The sequence below is a fragment of the Hemiscyllium ocellatum genome, chromosome 47 (assembly GCF_020745735.1).
Source record: "Hemiscyllium ocellatum isolate sHemOce1 chromosome 47, sHemOce1.pat.X.cur, whole genome shotgun sequence".
NCBI lineage: Eukaryota > Metazoa > Chordata > Chondrichthyes > Orectolobiformes > Hemiscylliidae > Hemiscyllium > Hemiscyllium ocellatum.
The window spans coordinates 3,698,789-3,717,543 of NC_083447.1; the positions used below are offsets into that span (position 1 = coordinate 3,698,789).

An 18,755-nucleotide genomic window follows, 5' to 3' on the forward strand; every position below is an offset into this window, starting at 1 on the left:
AGAACTTTTGTTCTGTTCCTCTGACTCCCGCAGACCCAGGGGTAGTTACTTTGATCAAAGATATTGTGGCACTTCCAGCACAGATGACACTTGAACCCTGACTTGCTGGCCTAGAGGCAGGGGCACTGCCACTGCACCTCAAGACAGGATGGACACAGATGTAAGATTGTGTTTATGATTGTCAGATGCCTGTGTGACATCTATCAGTGATCAGGAAACCATTTAAAACCAGCCAGGTTCTAGATCTTACCTCACACAGTTGCCTCCTGCAATAAATCTCGTGCCTGTTATTCCCTCGGGTACAGTCCCTCTCTTTCAGTAGAAAAGGTTTCTGGTTTTGAATCTGTTACAAAACCTTGACTGAAACTGACACCTGACATGTCTTAACATTGCTGTCTTGCGAAGGAAGGTAAGAATTCGCTGGAGATTAATTTGCTACTTTTTGCAGTGAACTGGGACCTCCCAAAGGCTTGGGAGGGGAAAATCAGTTCTAAAATAACAAGAGTGAAAGTGCACCTTCTATTGATTGGCACTGGGGAAAGGGCTTCGTGATGCATTCGTGGCGAGGGTTCACACATTCTCTCCTCCCTAAAAGAAAAGCAAAATCCTGCTGGAAACCTGAAATAAAAAAGAAAACAGTGCTAGAGAAATTAAGCAGGTCTGGCAGCATTTGTGGAGAGAGAAACACACCTGCTGAGTCCAGTATCTCCCTCATTTGGAGAGATGGACATGCTGGAAGGTTCCATTGAAGCTCAAACACCCTTCTCCTTTTCTGTGTAGGTATTTAACAGCCTCTAGGACTCCATATTGAAGTCAACAGCTTCAGAGTGTGAACTCTGTCCTCTAGTTCTGTTATCCCCTGTTGATTTTTCTCCAAAGTTAAAAATCACACAAGAAACTTGTTTTAAGAAACTTGTTGGACTATAACCTGGTGTTGTGTCTAACTTTTGTCCACTCCAGTCCAACACCGGCTCCTCCGCATCATGGATTTTTCTCCAGCATGTTCTGCTTTAACCCTCATCCCTTTTCTGTTTAAAATTCCTTGTTGGAACTCTTAGGACTTGCTGTTTCCTTCAGTGTTGGAATTGATGCATTTAAATTGCTTAAACTACATTGCATCTGGAAAGAGAGGACAGGATAACCCAGACTGTGGGTCACAAATCAAATCTTTCAGGCTGCAGTTCTGAGGCAGCGGTACTAACAGCAGCATGGCCCCCTCTAAAACCTCGACCTATTTATGAGGAGTATGTGTTGCCTCCCTTGTGGCCTGATTCCTGACCTGCAAACCCAGGTGGAAAGGAAGGTGCATGTTACTTAAATCCTCTGTGGATTTAACACATCAACAACCCCCCCCCCCCCCCCCAACCCCCTGGAACTTTCACGGCTCCTTCACCCACTCTTGTCTTGCTGTCACAGGCCCCTGCCCACCCCCATCCCACAGGTAACCCCTATTGGGGGGTGAGGGGTGGAGGAAGGACTGGGAGGTGCTAGGATAGTGCCTTTGCTGAAGCTGCTTTTTATCTGGAGGGAAACAAACTGTGTGTGTGTGTGTGTGTGTGTGTGTGTGTGTGTGTGTGTGTGTGTGTGTGTGTGTGTGTGTGTGTGTGTGCGCGCGCGCGCGCGCGCCTTGGTTTGGATGTGGTCCTGTTGGTTGCCAATACTGGCAACATGATGACCAACGCCAGTCTGAGTATGACTAACTGATCCTTGTTGCTATCCAGCCTGCACCTCTCAATGAGGTCACTTGCCCAATGTTTGGGTTTTAGCAGCTTCTCTGGGTCAGGGCATCAGAACGAGTTGCAATCCAGTCTCTACCGGATCTTAACAGTTTTGTTGATCGGGTTTGTTGCTTTTTTTTGTTCTTTGGGACACAGGCAGAAGGTCACCTGACTGGCAACATAGTTTATCAGACGGGAGTTCAAATCCCACTGTGATAGATGGTGAACTTTGGAATCAATAAAATTTGTTATGAAAAGCTACGTTGTTGTAAAACTCTATCTGGTTCATTTGTTTGGAGGGAAATCTGTTGCCCTTACCCAGACTGGCCTGCACGTGACTCCAGACCCACAACAATATGGTTGACTCTTACCAGCACTTGGAATGCAAGCTTCTTGCTTAGAGGTAATAAATGCTGGCCTAGCCGATGATGGCCAGCTCCCGTGGGTGGGTGAACAAAAAACATTGTAACCCTCGCTATGGTAATGATGGAGGATGGTGCCTCTGGGGTGTGAGGTTGCGAGGCGGAATTAGCTGAGATGTCAAGGTTGTCTCTGCTTTTACAGGAATGGGAAGAAAAGCGAAGACAGAACATTGAGAAAATGAACGAAGAAATGGAGAAGATCGCCGAATACGAAAGGAGCCAGATGGTGAGTTAACGAGAGTGAGTTTGTCACTTAATCTTCCAGTTTCCGTTTGGGTTGTGTCTAGAGGCCAGAATTCTGGAGGGATGTGCTGAGGCTCTTGCTTGTTCAATCCTTTCCAAAATCAGTAACTAAAGTTTGTTTAGGGTATAGAGTCATGGAATCAGAGCTGTACAGCACAGAAACACACCCTTCATGCTGACCAGATATCCTAACCTAATCTGCCCCATTTCCTAGCAGTTGGTCCATATCCCTCTTAAACCCTTCCCATTTATATACCCAGCCAGATGCCTTTTAAATGTTGTAATTGTACCAGCCTCCACCCCTTCCTCTGGCAGCTCATCCCATTCATGCACCACCCTCTGTTTGAAAACATTGCCCCTTAGGTTCCTCATGTCCCCTTTTTGCCCTCCTGATTTCTCTGTTAGGTATACTCCTACTGCCTTTACACTCTTCTAAGGATTCACTCGATTTCTCCTGTCCATACCTGACATATGCTTCCTTCTGTTCCTTAACCGAGTCCTCAATTTCTCTAGTCATACAGCATTTCCTACACCTACCAGCCTTTCCTTTCACCCTAACAGGAATATATTGTCTCTGGATTCTTGTTAGCTGATTTCTGAAGGCTTCCCATTTTCCAGCCGTCCCTTTACCTGCAAACATCTGCGCCCAATCAGCTTTTGTCTACTACTGTCACACTTTGCCTTCCTCCAATTTAGATCAGATCTAAAAGTTAAAGTTTATCTTTTCCATCACTATTTTAAATCTAATAGAATTATGTTCACTGGCCCCAGTGACACCTCAGTCACCTGCCCTGCCTTATTTCCTAAGAGTAGGTCAAGTTTTGTACCTTCTCTAGTAAGTACAACCACATACTGAATCAGAAAATTTTCTTGTACACACTTAACAAATTCCTCTCCATCTAAACCCTTAACACTATGGCAGTCCCAGTCTACATTTGGAAAGTTAAAATCCCCTACCATAACCACTCTATTATTCTTACAGATAACTTGAGATCTCCTTACAAGTTTGTTTCTCAATTTCCCTCTGACTATTAGAGAGTCTATAATACAATCCCAATAAGGCGTTCATCCTTTCCTTATTTCTCAGTTCCACCTAAATAGCTTCCCTGGATGTATTCCCAGGGATATCCTCCCTAAGTACAGCAATAATGCTAACCCTTATCAAAAAAGCCACTCCCACCCTCTCTTGCATCCCCCTCCCTTTCTGTCCTTCCTGTAGCATTTGTATCCTGGAACATTCAGCTGCCAGTCCTGCCCATCCCCTGAGCCATGTTTCTGTAATTGCTGTGATATCCCAGTCCCATGTTCCTAACCATGCCCTGAGTTCATCTGCCTTCCCTGTTAGGCCCCTTGCATTGAAATAAATACAGTTAAATTTTTCAGTCCTACCTTGTTCTCTGCTTTGTCCCTGCTGGCCTGGACTGCCTGACTCACTCCTTTTACCAACTGTACCATCTTGGATTGATCTCTTTCCTCACTATCTTCCTGGGTCTCCACTAATCCCCCACCCCGCACACCAAAAAAAAGCCTTCCTAGTTTAAATCATCCCGAGCAGCTCTAGCAAATCTCCCTGCCAGTATATTAGTCCCCTTCCAATTCAGGTGCAATCTGTCCTCCTTGTACAGGTCACTTTTACCCCAGAACAGTTTCCAATGATCCAAAAATGTGAATCCTTCTCCCCTGTGCCAGCTCCTCAGCCACACGTTCATCTGCTCTATCCTCCTATTCCTACCCTCATTAGCTCTTAGCACCGTTAGTAATCCAAATATTACTACTCTCGAGGATCTCCTTTTTAAATTCCTGCCTAACTCTCTGTAATCTCGCTTCAGAATCTCATCCTTTTCCCTCCTTATGTAGTTAGTTCCAATGTGTACAATGATCTGCTGGTCCCTCTCCCCCTTGAGAACATTCTGCACCCTCTCTGAGACATCCTTGATCCTGGCACCAGGGAGGCAACACGCCATTCTGATTTTTTGCTGCTGGCCACAGAAACATCTGTCTGTGCCTCAGATTAGAGAATCCCCTAACACAATTGATCATTTGGAACTCAACGTTCCCCTCATTACATTTAGAACCAGTCTTGATACCAGAAACTTGGCTGGTCGTGCTGCGTTCCTCTGAGAGTCCATCACCCCCTGCATTTTCCAAAACAGCGTACTTGTTTGAAATGGGGATAGCCACAGGATACTCCTGCACTACCTGCCCACCCCTTGAGTTAACCCATCTCCCTTTCTATAACTGCCATCCATCAAACCCACTGGCTCTTGTAAATTCCTCATTGCCTCTAACTGCTGCTCCAAGCGATCTGATAGGATTTGCAACCAAAGACACTTCCTAGTGATGAAAAAGTAACGTTATTGTAGATTAAACAAAGAATGAAGGCGAGTCTGAAGTGATGGGTGGAAATCCAACACAGGGTTCAATCAGTACAAGAGGACATTTGACCCATCATTCCTCGTGCAAGCTAGTTTAAATTGGTAATAGAATCATAAATTCTCTGCGGTGTGGAAGCAGGCTATTCAACCCAACAAGTCCACATCGACTCTCTGAAGCAATTCCCACCTACAATCATCCCCCTATCCTATCCCTGCAACTCTGCATTTCCCATGGCTAATCCACCTAATCTGCACATCCCTGGACACTACGGGGCAATTTAGCATGGCCAATCCATCTAACCTGCACGGGATAGGGTGGGGGGGGGGGGGGGGGCGGGGGCGTGGGGGCGTGGGTTGGGGTTTGGGTGGGATGCTCTTCAGAGAGTCAGTGTGGACTCAATGGGCCGAATGACCTGCTTTCATGCTGTAGGAATTCTATACTGCCTTGAGCTTTGAAGGTTGAAGTGTCCAAAATGATAAAATTACAAACAATGGCATTGCTACAAAGAAACTGCTTCCTCTGTCCAGACGTTGAGGGCAAAAGCCCTTCGCTGCTCGTTGGATGCTGCCTGACCTGCTGTGCTCTTCCAACACCATTAATCCAGAATCTGGTTTCCAGCATCTGCAGTCATTGTTTTTACCCTACAGACGTTGAGGTATCACCTTTAAAATCTTCGGGAGTCAGTCGGTTTATAGTAGATGTCTGTGTTGAGTCGGTCGCCCGAGATAGAAATGGAAAGGTCTAGGAAGGGGAGGGAGGAGTCTGAGACAGTCCAGGTGAATTTGAGGTCGGGATGGAAGGTGTTAGTAAAGTTGATGAACTATTCAACCACCCCGTGGCTCAACACTTTAACTCTCCCTCCCACAGCAGGTTAGGCAGCATCTCAGGAATAGAGAATTCGACGTTTCGAGCATAAGCCCTTCATCAGGAACAAGAGCTTATGCTCGAAACGTCGAATTCTCTATTCCTGAGATGCTGCCTAACCTGCTGTGCTTTGAACAGCAACACATTTGCAGCTGTGATCTCCAGCATCTGCAGACCTCATTTTTTAACTCTCCCTCCCACTCCACCGAGGACATGCAGGTCCTTGGACTCCTCCACCGGCAGAACATAACAACACGACGGCTGGAGGAGGAGCGCCTCATCTTCCGCCTGGGAACCCTCCAACCACAAGGAATGAACTCAGATTTCTCCAGTTTCCTCATTTCCCCTCCCCCCACCTTGTCTCAGTCGGTTCCCTCAACTCAGCACCGCCCTCCTAACCTGCAATCTTCTACCTGACCTCTCCGCCCCCACCCCACTCCGGCCTATCACCCTCACCTTGACCTCCTTCCACCTATCACATCTCCATCGCCCCTCCCCCAAGTCCCTCCTCCTTACCTTTTATCTTAGCCTGCTTGGCACACTCTCCTCATTCCTGATGAAGGGCTTATGCCCGAAATGTTGAATTTCCTATTCCTTGGATGCTGCCTAACCTGCTGTGCTTTAACCAGCAACACATTTTCAGCTATCACCTTTAAAAGTCAGCTCAGTGCGGTGTTGTGGATTAATCTTCCACTGAAGGGGAGGAGTAGTTTAGCGTCTCTTTCCCCCTGCTCCCTGAAGGGATTTTGGGGTTAACTGCAACTGTCAACAGGGAGATTTTTATTTGATTAGCGAGTGATAGCGAACTTGGGTGGCTAAGTGGAACTGTGAGACAGACCACCTTGTGTCTAATTGATAGGAAGGTGTCGAGGGGCTGAATGGCCTAACCTGATTTTGATTAAAAAGGGTTGGGGGTGGGTCTTTTTTGGTTTTGGCTCACAGAGGCTGGTCAGTACAGTATTGATGAGCTGGTGAAACTCTACTCCAACCAAGAGTTAATGCTTTGAGTCTATGTCAGGCAGCTTTGATTAGCCGGGTGGAACCGAGCACTGTCTCTCCTCTGGCTTGTTAATACACCTGCTGTCCTAGGTTGCTGACATCCTGTGTATTCATGAGCCATCTCCTGAGAGAAAACCTCAACTCTTTACTAACAAATACCCAGCTGTGTTTAAGGAGTTGTCCTCCACGTGGATGAGCTCTTTAGTTAATAGCCTCTGCTGAATAGAGAGTGTGTTGCTGGAAAAGCACAGCAGGTCAAGTAGCATCCGAGGAGCAGGAGAATCGATATTTCAGGCATAAGCCCTGATTCCTGATGAAGAGCTTATGCCTGAAACGTTGATTCTCCTGCTCCACAGATGCTGCCTGACCAGCTGTGCTTTTCCAACACCACACTTTTCGACTGTGATCTGCAGTCCTCACTTCCTCCCAGCCTCTGTTGGTTGGCAGGGTTGGGACTCAGTGCGTGCGTATGCATGTGCTGTGGGAGTGCGGAACTAAACTGAAGAGTCAGACGAGGTTTTGACCTGAATAAGTTTGGGGATGGAGGCCAACACAATGAAAGCAGTCCATGACTAACCTTAAGGAATGAATATTTTGACTTTCCTTTAACCAGTCTCGTCTAAAGATGACCACGTAGCTCACCTTTGGTGTCCTCAAGGTATCTAAGGACAGGTGCCGTTTTAACTGCGCAATGAACAGAGATACATTGCCAAGTTAGGATAGCAAGTCACTCAGAGTGGAGCTTGCAAGTGGTGTTCCCATGTATCCTTTGGATGGTTGAGGGATGGGTTTGGGAGGTACTGTCTTAGGACCCTTTGGGGATTTGCTGCAATGCATCTATTCGTAAGCAAATCAAGAGTTTTTGAATTTGTTGTCCCTTCCATGGGAATATCAATGCAGATTTTGCTATGCACCATCAGGACTGACCCACTGTCACTGAGTTGTGGTTGGCAAATTAAGTTTTCTTATGCCGATACTGGATAAGGTGAGGTTTGGCTTGGTTTTTATAAAATTATGGCGTTTTGAACTAAAAGAGGGACCCTGGTTCATCTTTCAAGGACGGATCTGGTGAGAAAAACCCGGTGCGGAACTTTCTGGATGACCCGCGGCGTTTGGGATCCCTCCCTGACTGTGACCGTAAAGATGGCAGCCGGCGGCATGTCCGGAATTGGGGAGGTCCTGACTTTGACAAGGTGAAGACCGGATTGGATCGCGGGGACAAGGAATGGCAGGTAGGCCAGTATAGGCAGCGCCTGGAAACTCTCCGTGAGACTCCTTCATCTTGTCACTCAAGCAGAAGCAGCCAGCAAATATGTCCCTGATTACAGTGACGTTAAAGCCAGCAAGGGAAACTGGGATAAAGCTGGAATGTGGTATTGAGTTAGCAATGGTCATACTGAATGGCAAAGCAGACTTGAAGGGCCGAATGGCCTATTCCTGCTACTGGTCTCAATGAGGACTACACGTCCTGCTGGGGAAGTGAAACAGTGAGTTTTGGAGTACTGTGTACAGTTCTGGTCACCCTCCTACAGGAAAGATATCATTAAACTGTAGAGTGTTCAGAAAAGATTTACCAGGATGTTTCTGGGAATAGAGGGCTCGAGTTAGAGGGAGAAGCTACGTAGACTGGGACTTTATTTCCCTGGAGTACAGGAGGTTGAGGGATGACCTTTTATAGAGGTTTATAAAATCATGAGGAGAATAGTGAAGGTCTTTTCCCTAGGGTGTGGGAAAACCAAGGGGCATATTTTTAAGGGAAGAGGAGAAAGGCCCTTGTTTAAATTAAAGGGCCAATGTTTTCATACAGAAGGTGGAATGAACTGCCAGAGGAAGTGATAGATGCAGGCACAGTTACAACATTTAAAAGACTTTTGGACAGGTACATGAATACAAAGGGTATACAGAGATATGGGCCAAATGCAGGCAAGTGGGATTAGGTTACTTTGGGAAATTGGGTCAGCGTGGACTGGTTGGACCAAAGGGTCTGTTTCCATGCTGTATAACTGTTCCCCCTCCTTCTGAGAACCTGTGATCTAATCGTGCAGTCAGAGTGATCTCTGCTTCCCCGCTCCCCCCCCACCCCCTCCACTATTGTGGTTCTCTATGGGGCGAATGTGCGTTGGTGCTACATGTCACTGCATTGGCCAGTCAGAGGGCCAGCTCAGGTTTTGGGAGGGTCGTGGTTTCAAAACCCACCACAGCAGCTAATCGAATGTCAATCCAACTGGTGAAAAGCTGGAATATAAGACTGTTCTCAGCAATGGTGATCTGACCAGCATTGTCCGTTTTCAAAGAAAATCAAAAAAACTTCTTACTCGTTCATGGGCTGTGGGCATCACTGGCTGGGTCCGACTTTATCTCTTGACCAGCTGTTCTGGCAAAGGCGGTGGTGAACTGCTGCAGTCCATGTGCTGGCAAAGCTGCAATACTTTTACCAGTTGGAATTCTACGATTTTGACTAAGATTTAGGGACAGCCGCAGTGCTGTTAGGGAGGGAATTCCAGGACTTTACTCTGGCGAAACTTATCGGATTCTTAAGGGGCTAGACAGGGTAAATGCTGAAAGGATGCTTCCCTCTTGGAAGTGTCTGGGTCCAAGGGGCATAGTCTCCGGGTAAAGGGTCACCAATTTCAGACTGAGATTGAGGAGGAATTTCTTCACTGAGGGTTTGAGAGTCTTTGGAACTCCTTGCCCCAGAGAGCTGTGGGTGCAGAGTCCTTGTGTATATTTAAGGCTGAGATAGAGAGATTCACGATCAGTCGGGGAATCGAGGGTTACAGGGAAAGGGCAGGTAAATGGATGAGGAATTTTGGCTCACCCTTGATCCTATTGAATGTTGGAGCAGGCTCAAGGGGCTGAATGGCCTACGCCTGTCCCTATTTCTATGGTCTCAACACCGAAGGATCAGTGATATGTTTCCAGGCAGGATGGTGAGTGGCTCGGAGGAGACCCCCCAGGGGATGGTGTTCCCATGTATCTGCTGCCCTTGTCCTTCTAGATGGAGGTGCCTGTAGGTTTGGGAAGGTGCTCTCAAAGGTTTGTTGGAAAGCCTATCTGGTTCACTAATGTCCTTTTTAGGGAGGGAAATCTACCATTCATTATCTGCTCCGGCCCACATGGGGTTCCAGAGCCACAGCAATGTGGTTGACCTTAATTGCCCTCTGAAATGGCCAAGCAGGCCATTCGGTTCAAGGGGCAATTAGAGATGGGCAACAGGTACCAGTGGGGAACAGATGGGCAACAGGTACCAGTGGGGAACAGATGGGCAACAGGTACCAGTAGGGAACAGGTACCAGTGGGGAACAGATGGGCCACAGGTACCAGTGGGAAACAGATGGGCCACAGGTACCGGTAGGGAACAGGTACCAGTGGGGAACAGATGGGCAACATGTACCAGTGGGGAACAGGTACCGGTGGCACCCATATCTCATTGAAAAAATAAAGGCAAAACCAATTCAGCTGATGTTTGTTCCCCCAGGGCAGACGGTCAGGCTCCAAGGGTTCTGTCGACATGACTATGTCGATGACTGGTCGTGAGAGAGCGGAGTATGTGCGCTGGAAGAAGGAGCGGGAGCAGATTGACCAGGAAAGGCTTGAGCGTCATCGGAATGCCATGGGACAGTGGAGACGTGAGTGGGATGCAGAGAAGACTGAATCCATGTACGTGTTTATCGAGAGAGTTGGGCACTGCCAAGCTGTTTTTCACCCCCCTGGCTTTTCTAATTAGAACCCCAGCATTCATTTTCACACCACTCATATTCTCAGGACAATTTGTTCACACATTGAGTGTCAGCTGTTGTTATAATCCCTCTTGTCAAAATGCTGTATTGTGTGTGTGTCTATGTATATCTGGTCATTTGTTTTCAAGTCCCTCGCTTTATAATGTGGTAATTGTGACTTTATTTTGGCTAACGGTTGCAAATATGATCGGTTTTAATTTTGGAAATACCTCTTTTAGAATATTTTTGGAAATTTTTCCCATTCAGTGTTTTCTGAACTGTGGATTCTAAAATCAGTTTTAAGGCTGACACAGAACAGAACTGAGATCTTCTCATTAACAATCCAGTTACAGATCACTGCTACTATCTGAGCTGTGTTGAAAATGTGGTGCTGGAAAAACACAGCAGGCCAGGCAGCATCCGAGGAGCAGGAGAATTGACGTTTCGGGCATAAGCCCTGGTTCAGGAATCAGGGATTCCTGGAGAAGGGCTTATGCCTGAAATGTCGATTCTCCTGCTCCTCAGATGCTGCCTGGCCTGCTGTGTTTTTCCAGCACCACATTTTTCAACTCTGGTCTCCAGCATCTGCAGTCCTCACTTTCTCCTACTATCTGAGCTGTTGTTGTTGTTTTAATTATCCTTAACTTTAAGGAGAGGCTAGATAAACAAGCAAGGGAAGCGACTGGAAGATTATGTTAACAACTGTTGGGCTCAATGACCTGGTCCTGTCTGTGCCTTTCAAATAATTCTTCCAGTATGGGATGTTGCCAGCATTTATTACTCATCCCTAGTTGCCCCTTGAGAAGGTGGGGGTGAGCTGCCTTCTTGAACCGCTGCAGTCCCCCTGCTGTGGGTTGACCCACAATGCTCTTAGGGAGGGAATTCCAGGGTTTTGACCCAACAACACTGAAGGAACGGCGATGTATTTCCAAGTCAGGTTGGTGAGTGGAGTGGAGTGGAGGGGTGGTGTTCCCGTGTATCTACTGCCCTTGTCCTTTGAGATGGAAGTGGTTGTGGGTTTGGAAGATGCTCTGTAAGAATCTTTGGTGAATTTTTGCTGTGCATCTTGTAGAGAGTAAATAATGCTACAACTGGGGAGTGGTTGTAGGAAGGTACGATGATCCTTTTAAAGACCTTTTGTCATCTTGAATGCAGTCTGGTCAACTATGCTCCAGTAAAAAATCTATTCTTGTTTAATCCTTTCTGCCTCAGCTCCTAAGCACAGTTCAAATTAACTATTTAGATGGCTTCTGACCAATGTTAATCATCACCAGTGGGCTATGTTTGATTTGATCTGCTTGAACCATTTTGCTCAGCTCCAGTAGAGATGAGAGTCGACTCTCCACCTATTCATCAATTTTATTTTTTCTTTTCCCTTTTCCTTTGCCCCGATTTCAGGTTCAAAGATAACCCAGTTCCCACCGGGTGTGCTGACGGCTACAGTAAGCGAGGTAGGTTAACCTGCTGGGGGCCTTTCTATTGCATAAGGAGGAGAAATTCTGAACATTACCATCCATGAACGTTCCCATCCCGTTGGCATGTACCTCAACATGAAAGCTGGAAGGGTTAGAGTCACAATTGTTCAACTGATTTCATGTGCGTAGAATGTACAGCACAGGAACAGGCCATTTGGCCCATCAGTCCTTGTTGGTGCTCCACTTAAACCACCTCCCAACATTTATCATCTGAATCTTTCATTGTCACCATCTCAATGGGTTTACCAGGAGGTCTGGATTCAGGTTCCACCTGCTCCAGAGGTGATAATATCCCTGAACTGGTTGATTAGAAAATTAGGTTTGCCTCATGCCTCCTTAGATGCTTCTACATTACTCAAAGAGCTAGCTCAAGAATGATGGTTTCAATAATCCACTCTGTGTTGCTGTAGGTTCTCTGCTTCTGATCATGAAGTTGCTGTGAATCTAATTATTTCCTCTGCTCCATTGTTCGGAGTTTACACAGATAATGTTTGCCAGAGATCATTCCTGACACTGCACCAGTTTGATTGTCCCTTGGTGTCTTCCTGTCTGGTCTTTGCCAGTGTGGTTTGTTCCCTCTGTGCCAGGTTTCTATACCCATTTCAAGGAGGCAATAGTGTGTGGTAATGTGTCTGAGTTATTAATCCAGAGCATCAGAATAATGCACTGGGGGATATGTGTTCAAATCCCACTATGACCTCTCATTGCATTCAAATTTTATTATGAATTTAAATGGAAACTGAAGTTGAAAGTTGGAGTAATCGGTCATAGTGATGGTACCAATTGGCACTAATTGTTGTGAAATCCAATCTGGATCATTAGTGAGCTTCAGGGAAGGAAATCTGCAATCTTTACCCGGTCTGGCCTACATGTGACTGCAGACCCACAGCAATGTGGTAAATGCATAATTACCCACTGAAATGATTCTAGCAGTTGAACAAACAAGGACTAGTGACAAATGCTGGCTTTGTCAGTGATGGCTAAATCTGACTGAAAAATGTTTCAAAAGTGAAGAGCCAAATTAGGGTTCCTTCCCCAGGAATAGCAAATAGCACCTGTTCCCCAGCACAGGCATGGATAACTTTATCAGCAGTCTGTCTTGGGTTCAAATCCAGTGAATGGACCATCAAAGACACCATGGCAATGATCTTTTTGTCTTCACTGTCAACGGGGGTGGTACCAGGGGACTGGAGAGTGGCGAATGTTGTGTCCCTGTTCAAAAAAGGGAATAGATATAACCCTGGGAATTACAGGCCAGTTAGTCTTACTTCAGTGGTAGGCAAAATAATGGAAAGGATACTGAGGGATAGGATTTATGAGTATCTGGAAAGACACTGCTTGATTAGGGGACAGCCAGCACAGATTTGTGAGGGGTAGGTCTTGCCTTACAAGTCTTATTGAATTCTTTGAGGAGGTGACCAAGCATGTGGATGAGGGTAGAGCAGTGGATGTAGTGTACATGGATTTTAGTAAGGCATTTGATAAGGTTCCCCATGGTAGGCTTATGCAGAAAGTCAGGAGGCATGGGATAGTGGGAAATTTGGTCAGTTGGATAGAGAACTGGCTAACCGGTCGAAGTCAGAGAGTGGTGGTAGATGGTAAATATTCAGCCTGGAGCCCAGTTATGGAGTACCGCAGGGATCAGTTCTGGGTCCTCTGCTGTTTGTAATTTTTATTAATGACTTGGATGAGGGAGTCGAAGGGTGGGTCAGTAAATTTGCAGACGATACGAAGATAGGTGGAGTTGTGGATAGTGAGGAGGGCTGTTGTCAGCTGCAAAGGGACTTCGATATGATGCAGAGCTGGGCTGAGGAGTGGCAGATGGAATTCAAACCTGTCAAGTGTGAGGTTGTCCATTTTGGAAGGACAAATAAGAATGCGGAATACAGGGTTAACGGAATGGTTCTTAGTAAGGTGGAGGAGCGGGGGATCTTGGGGTCTATGTTCATAGCTCTTTGAAAGTTGCCACTCAGGTGGATAGAGCTTGTAAGAAGGTCTATGGTGTATTAGCGTTCATTAGCAGAGGGATTGAATTCAAGAGTCGTGAGGTGATGTTGCAGCTATATAGGACCTTGGTAAGGCCACATTTGGAGTACTGTGTGCAGTTCTGGTTGCCTCACTTTAGGAAAGATGTGGAAGCTTTGGAGAGAGTGCAGAGAAGATTTACCAGGATGTTGCCTGGAATGGAGAATAGGTCGTACGAGGATAGGTTGAGAGTGCTAGGCCTTTTCTCATTGGAACGGCGAAGGATGAGGAGTGACTGGATAGAGGTTTATAAGATGATCAGGGGAATAGATAGAGTAGACAGTCAGAGACTTTTTCCCCAAGTACAACAGAGTGTTTCAAGGGGGCATAAATTTAAGGTGAAGGGTGGAAGGTATAGGGGAGATGTCAGGGGTAGGTTCTTTACCCAGAGAGTGGTGGAGGCATGGGATGCGCTGCCTGTGGGAGTGGCAGAGTCAGAATCATTGGTGACCTTTAAGCAGGAATTGGATAGGTACATGGATAGGTGCTTAAGCTAGGACAAATGTTCGGCACAACATCGTGGGCCGAAGGGCCTGTTCTGTGCTGTATTGTTCTATGTTCTATACAAAGCAGTCTGCTGAGTTTTTAAAAAGTTAGTTTAAACTTATTCCTCTGATTTTGCAAGAGTGCTGACTCTCTCTGAGATGGAAAGGGATTTTTTACACTGGGTACTTGTAGCTGACAGTGCGACATTGCAGACTGCAGAATGAAGATGACTGAATCATCTCTAAAACCCGCTTGTTGGCAACTGGAACCTTTGGTCTGTAGTTTGTACAAATCAACAGCAACTCCAGAAACTGCATTTCTACCACACAGGCAAACATGCACGACACTAACCCATGCTAATGCTTCACAAATAGTACTGTCTGGAGTGCCACTGATAAGACAAGATACTTAAAACTCAGGACCTGTCCAATCTGTTGGATAAATGGATGTGGTGGATTCCATATCCAGTGTTTCCAAGAGGGAAGTGTGGAATCTTCCTCCATGTCCTGCCTTAACTGCTTCATTGGGGAAAGAATGTGATTCCTTTAAAACAGTCACATTGAAAATGCTGTTACATTTGCATGGATTTTAGATTTTATTGTCATGGATACTCAAGTACAGGAGTGCAGTGGAAAGTGTTTAATGTTTAGATTAGATTAGATTCTCTACAGTGTGGAAACAGGCCCTTCGGCCCAACAAGTCCACACCGACCCTCCGAAGAGCAACCACACAGACCCATTCCCTATGTTGCCCCGCACTGCGCCATCTTGGGTACCTAACTACATAGACTTCGGGTACAAAGGATTAGAAGAAACGGGACTTTATGAAGTAATGCTTTTTTTTAAAATGAATTGTAGGAAAAAAAGAATTAGGTAATAGTTTACATTGAACTGGTTTAGGGAACACTGATGTTGTGCAAGATGCTATAGCAATGCAAGTCTGAAATTTTGGTTTATGCATATATGTTGGACAGGTAGACCATCTCGACTGGTCCAGGATTGACTTGCACACTTTTGTCTTTTAAGTATATGTGTTCATTGTTTTTTTTCTTCTCTCTCTTCCTATTCCTGTTCCTTTTGGCTGTCTTTCCGACTATAGGACTGAGGAACTTTAAGAGATTAAATCTGAGTGCCAAACATACAGGTTTGCTGCATTGCTCTCCTGCACGTGTTTGGTTTGTGCTTGTGAATTCTGACATCTCCCAAATTGTTTTTTAAATCAGCCCTGGCACAGCGGGTACACGCTCCCCTCGGGTGAGAAGGCAGTGGGTTCAACGATGAGCATAAAATCTAGGCTGACACCTCAGTGTAGACTCGATGGGCCAATGGTCTGCTTCCACGCTAGGAGTTCTATGGAAAACAAATCTATGATTAGCGATAAGCAGGGCCGCACTGAGTATGCTGTTTGGAAATTCCCAAGTGCACTGTGCTGTCACAGAGCGACTAAACCCCATTGCTGGCAAATTGAGAAACAAAGTGAAAACCTGAGATTGTGGGGGTTGGCTAGGGTTGAGTTTAGTATTGGGAGATGTTGGTTTTGGGGATTGTTTGTGTTTGTATGTGTGTGCGCTTTGGGGCAGGGGTTTGGGGAGGACGTTTAGCTTTTGGGGGGGTGGGGAGGGTAGGTGGGGTTTGCGTTTTGGTTTTGACATTTTGTTAACAATGACGGAAGATCAGATTACTTACAGTGTGGAAACAGGCCCTTCGGCCCAACAAGTCCACACCGACCCGCCGAAGCGCAACCCACCCATACCCCTACATATACCCCTTACCTAACACTACGGGCAATTTAGCATGGCCAATTCACCTGACCTGCACACCTTTGGACTGTGGGAGGTAACCGGAGCACCCGGAGGAAACCCACGCAGAAACGGGGAGAACGTGCAAACTCCACACAGTCAGTCGCCTGAGTCGGGAATTGAACCCGGGTCTCTGGCGCTGTGAGGCAGCAGTGTAACCACTGTGTGACCGTGCCACCCACAAAGATCTCTAGCTCCTAACACCCTCTTCCTGTTTCAGATGACCACCGTCCTCCAAAGCCGCCAACCATTTCAGACTTCATCCCTGCATCCAGAAGTAAGGATCCAAAGAAGGGGAGACCGAAGCAGGAAAATAAAATTTACAGGTAGGAGGAGTATTTGAGTTCTTGGCTGATGGGACATTCAGCTTTTCTAGACTTCCCCTTTTGAGCTTCCCAAATCAGGAGGTCACCTCCTAACTGCGGCTGGACCTGATTGAACTGATCTCCCTGAGAAGGTGAAACAAAACCGGAAATTGCTGGAGAGAGGCAGCAGGTCTAGTAGCATCTGTGGAGAGAGAAAACAGTTAACTTTTTTGGTCTAGAGACCCTTATTCAGTATCATTTCCATTGAAAGTTGACCACACTTCCCCTGGATTGGGAGCAGGGAGGCTCTACGAAAACTGTTGAAAAGAGCACAAGTGCATAGAACCAGGCTATTTGGCCCATTTGGGATTCTGTTCCACATAGGATCTTGGGTTGGGGGGCTGCATATATGGAGTTCCCTGATTTTTGTGAACGTGGATTACTAAACTTCTTCCACTAGAGCAACAATGCCTGCCAGTGGTCTGACTGTAGTAAACCTTGATTATATTCCACAATTCAGTTTCGCCTTCACATGGTTTGTAGAGTCATACAGCACAGAAACAGGCTGTTTGGTTCAACCAATCTATGCTGACCAAATTTCCCAAACAAAACTAGTCCCAGCTGCCTGCATTTGACATGTATCCCTCTAAACATTTCCCATTTGTGTATCTATCCAAATGACTTTTAAATGTTGTAACTGTACCTGCGTCTACCACTTCCTCTGGCAGTTCAGTCCACACACGAATCACCGTCTGTGTGAAAATGTTGCCCCCTGAGTCCCTTTTAAATCTTTCTCCTCTCGCCTTTTATGCCCTGTGGTTTTGAACTCCTTCACCCACCCCCCAAACTAGGAAAAAGACCTGTGCTACTGCTCGCTGCCGTGAGAGTGGGATGGTCAGAATTTATTTGGCTTTTAAAATGCTGAGAGGCGTGGAGAGGCTGGAGAAACAGACTCTTTGCCAGGGTGAAAATGTCAAATATAGGGAGCGTAGGTTTAATGTGCAAAGGGAAAGTTTTTAAAGGAGAACTGCAAGGCATGTTTTTATCTAGAAGGTGGTAGGTGCCTGGAATGGGCTGCTATGGGAAGTGGTATAAACAGATACAATAGCAACGTTTAACAGGCATTTAGACCAACACGTGAACAGGCAAGGAATAGAGGAATACAGATCATGTGGAGGCAGATGGGATTATTTTAAAATGGCATCATGGTCAGCACAGACATGGTGGGCCGAAGGGCCTGTTCCTGTGCTGTACTGGTTTACGTTTTTCAAGAGAGACTGGGAAGCTGGTGTAAAGCAGCCAATCATCTAATGGCCTCTCCATTTATGAAGGTGGGGCATGGACAATGCACTAAGGGCCCATGTGATACAGAACCCCACCATTCAGAAGTGCCTTTTTATTGTATTTGGTCACGAGATGTCAGTGTCACTGGCTAGGCTGGGATTTATTACCCAGAGGGCAGTTAAGAGTCAACCCCATTGCTGTGGGTCTGGAGTCACATGTAGGTCTGACTGGGCAGTTCCTTCCCAAAAGGACATTAGTGAACCAGATGGGGTATTCCCCCAACAATTTAAAATGACTTTCTGGCCATCATTATACATTTTAATTCCAGACTTTTTATTTGAATTCAAATTACACCATGTTAGGGATCGAACCCAGGTCCCCAGAACACGACCTGGGCAGCTGTAATAATAGGTAATATCACTGTGCCTTAGAACATAGGACAACACAGCGCAGAACAGGCCCTCCAGCCCTCGATGTTGCGCCGATCTGTAGACTATTCTCAGCTCGTCCCCCTGCACTATCCCAAAATCATCCATGTGCTTATCTAAGGATTGTTTAAATCTCCCTAATGTGGCTGAGTTGACTACTTTAACAGGTAATGCATTCCACGCCCTTACCACTCTCTGAGTAAAGAACCTGCCTCTGACATCTGTCTTAAATCTATCACCCCTCAATTTATAGTTATGCCCCCTTGTACAAGCTGACATCATCATCCTAGGAAAAAGATTTTCACTGTCTACCCTATCTAATCCTCTGATCATCTTGTATGTAACCTTTCATCCTCTAGAGAGTTGCGCTCCTCAAGACAGAGTTCCCAGTCTCTCACCAGATTGGTAAATAGTGTAGGCTCTATTTACTTGGAAATTTCAGGCAGGTTTAAACCTAACAGACAAACTCATTCACTGTTACTGAGGAACTTGTATACAGAACTCCACGTGGCTGTTGCTCACTGTCATCCCGGATCTTAATTCATGGCATATTCAGCTCCTAAAGCAGCAACAACACCACAGGATGATGTCCAATCTAATCCCATCAGGCTCT

The 18,755-nt window shown here is 46.2% G+C and overlaps 1 protein-coding gene across 4 annotated transcripts in view; it reads left to right on the forward strand.

Moving 5' to 3' along the window:
- The window catches only part of ccdc9 (coiled-coil domain containing 9), a 49,077-nt gene that overhangs the window by 16,620 nt on the left and 13,702 nt on the right, over positions 1 to 18,755 (forward strand). For 3 of the 4 annotated variants that reach the window (XM_060855961.1, XM_060855962.1, XM_060855960.1), the window contains exons 6-10: positions 2,283 to 2,366; positions 7,681 to 7,854; positions 10,101 to 10,282; positions 11,740 to 11,792; positions 16,346 to 16,451. In XM_060855961.1, coding sequence (XP_060711944.1) covers positions 2,283 to 2,366; positions 7,681 to 7,854; positions 10,101 to 10,282; positions 11,740 to 11,792; positions 16,346 to 16,451 — 599 coding nt within the window. The remainder of the gene's footprint in view (positions 1 to 2,282; positions 2,367 to 7,680; positions 7,855 to 10,100; positions 10,283 to 11,739; positions 11,793 to 16,345; positions 16,452 to 18,755) is intronic. The other variant, XM_060855964.1, reaches the window with a different exon arrangement.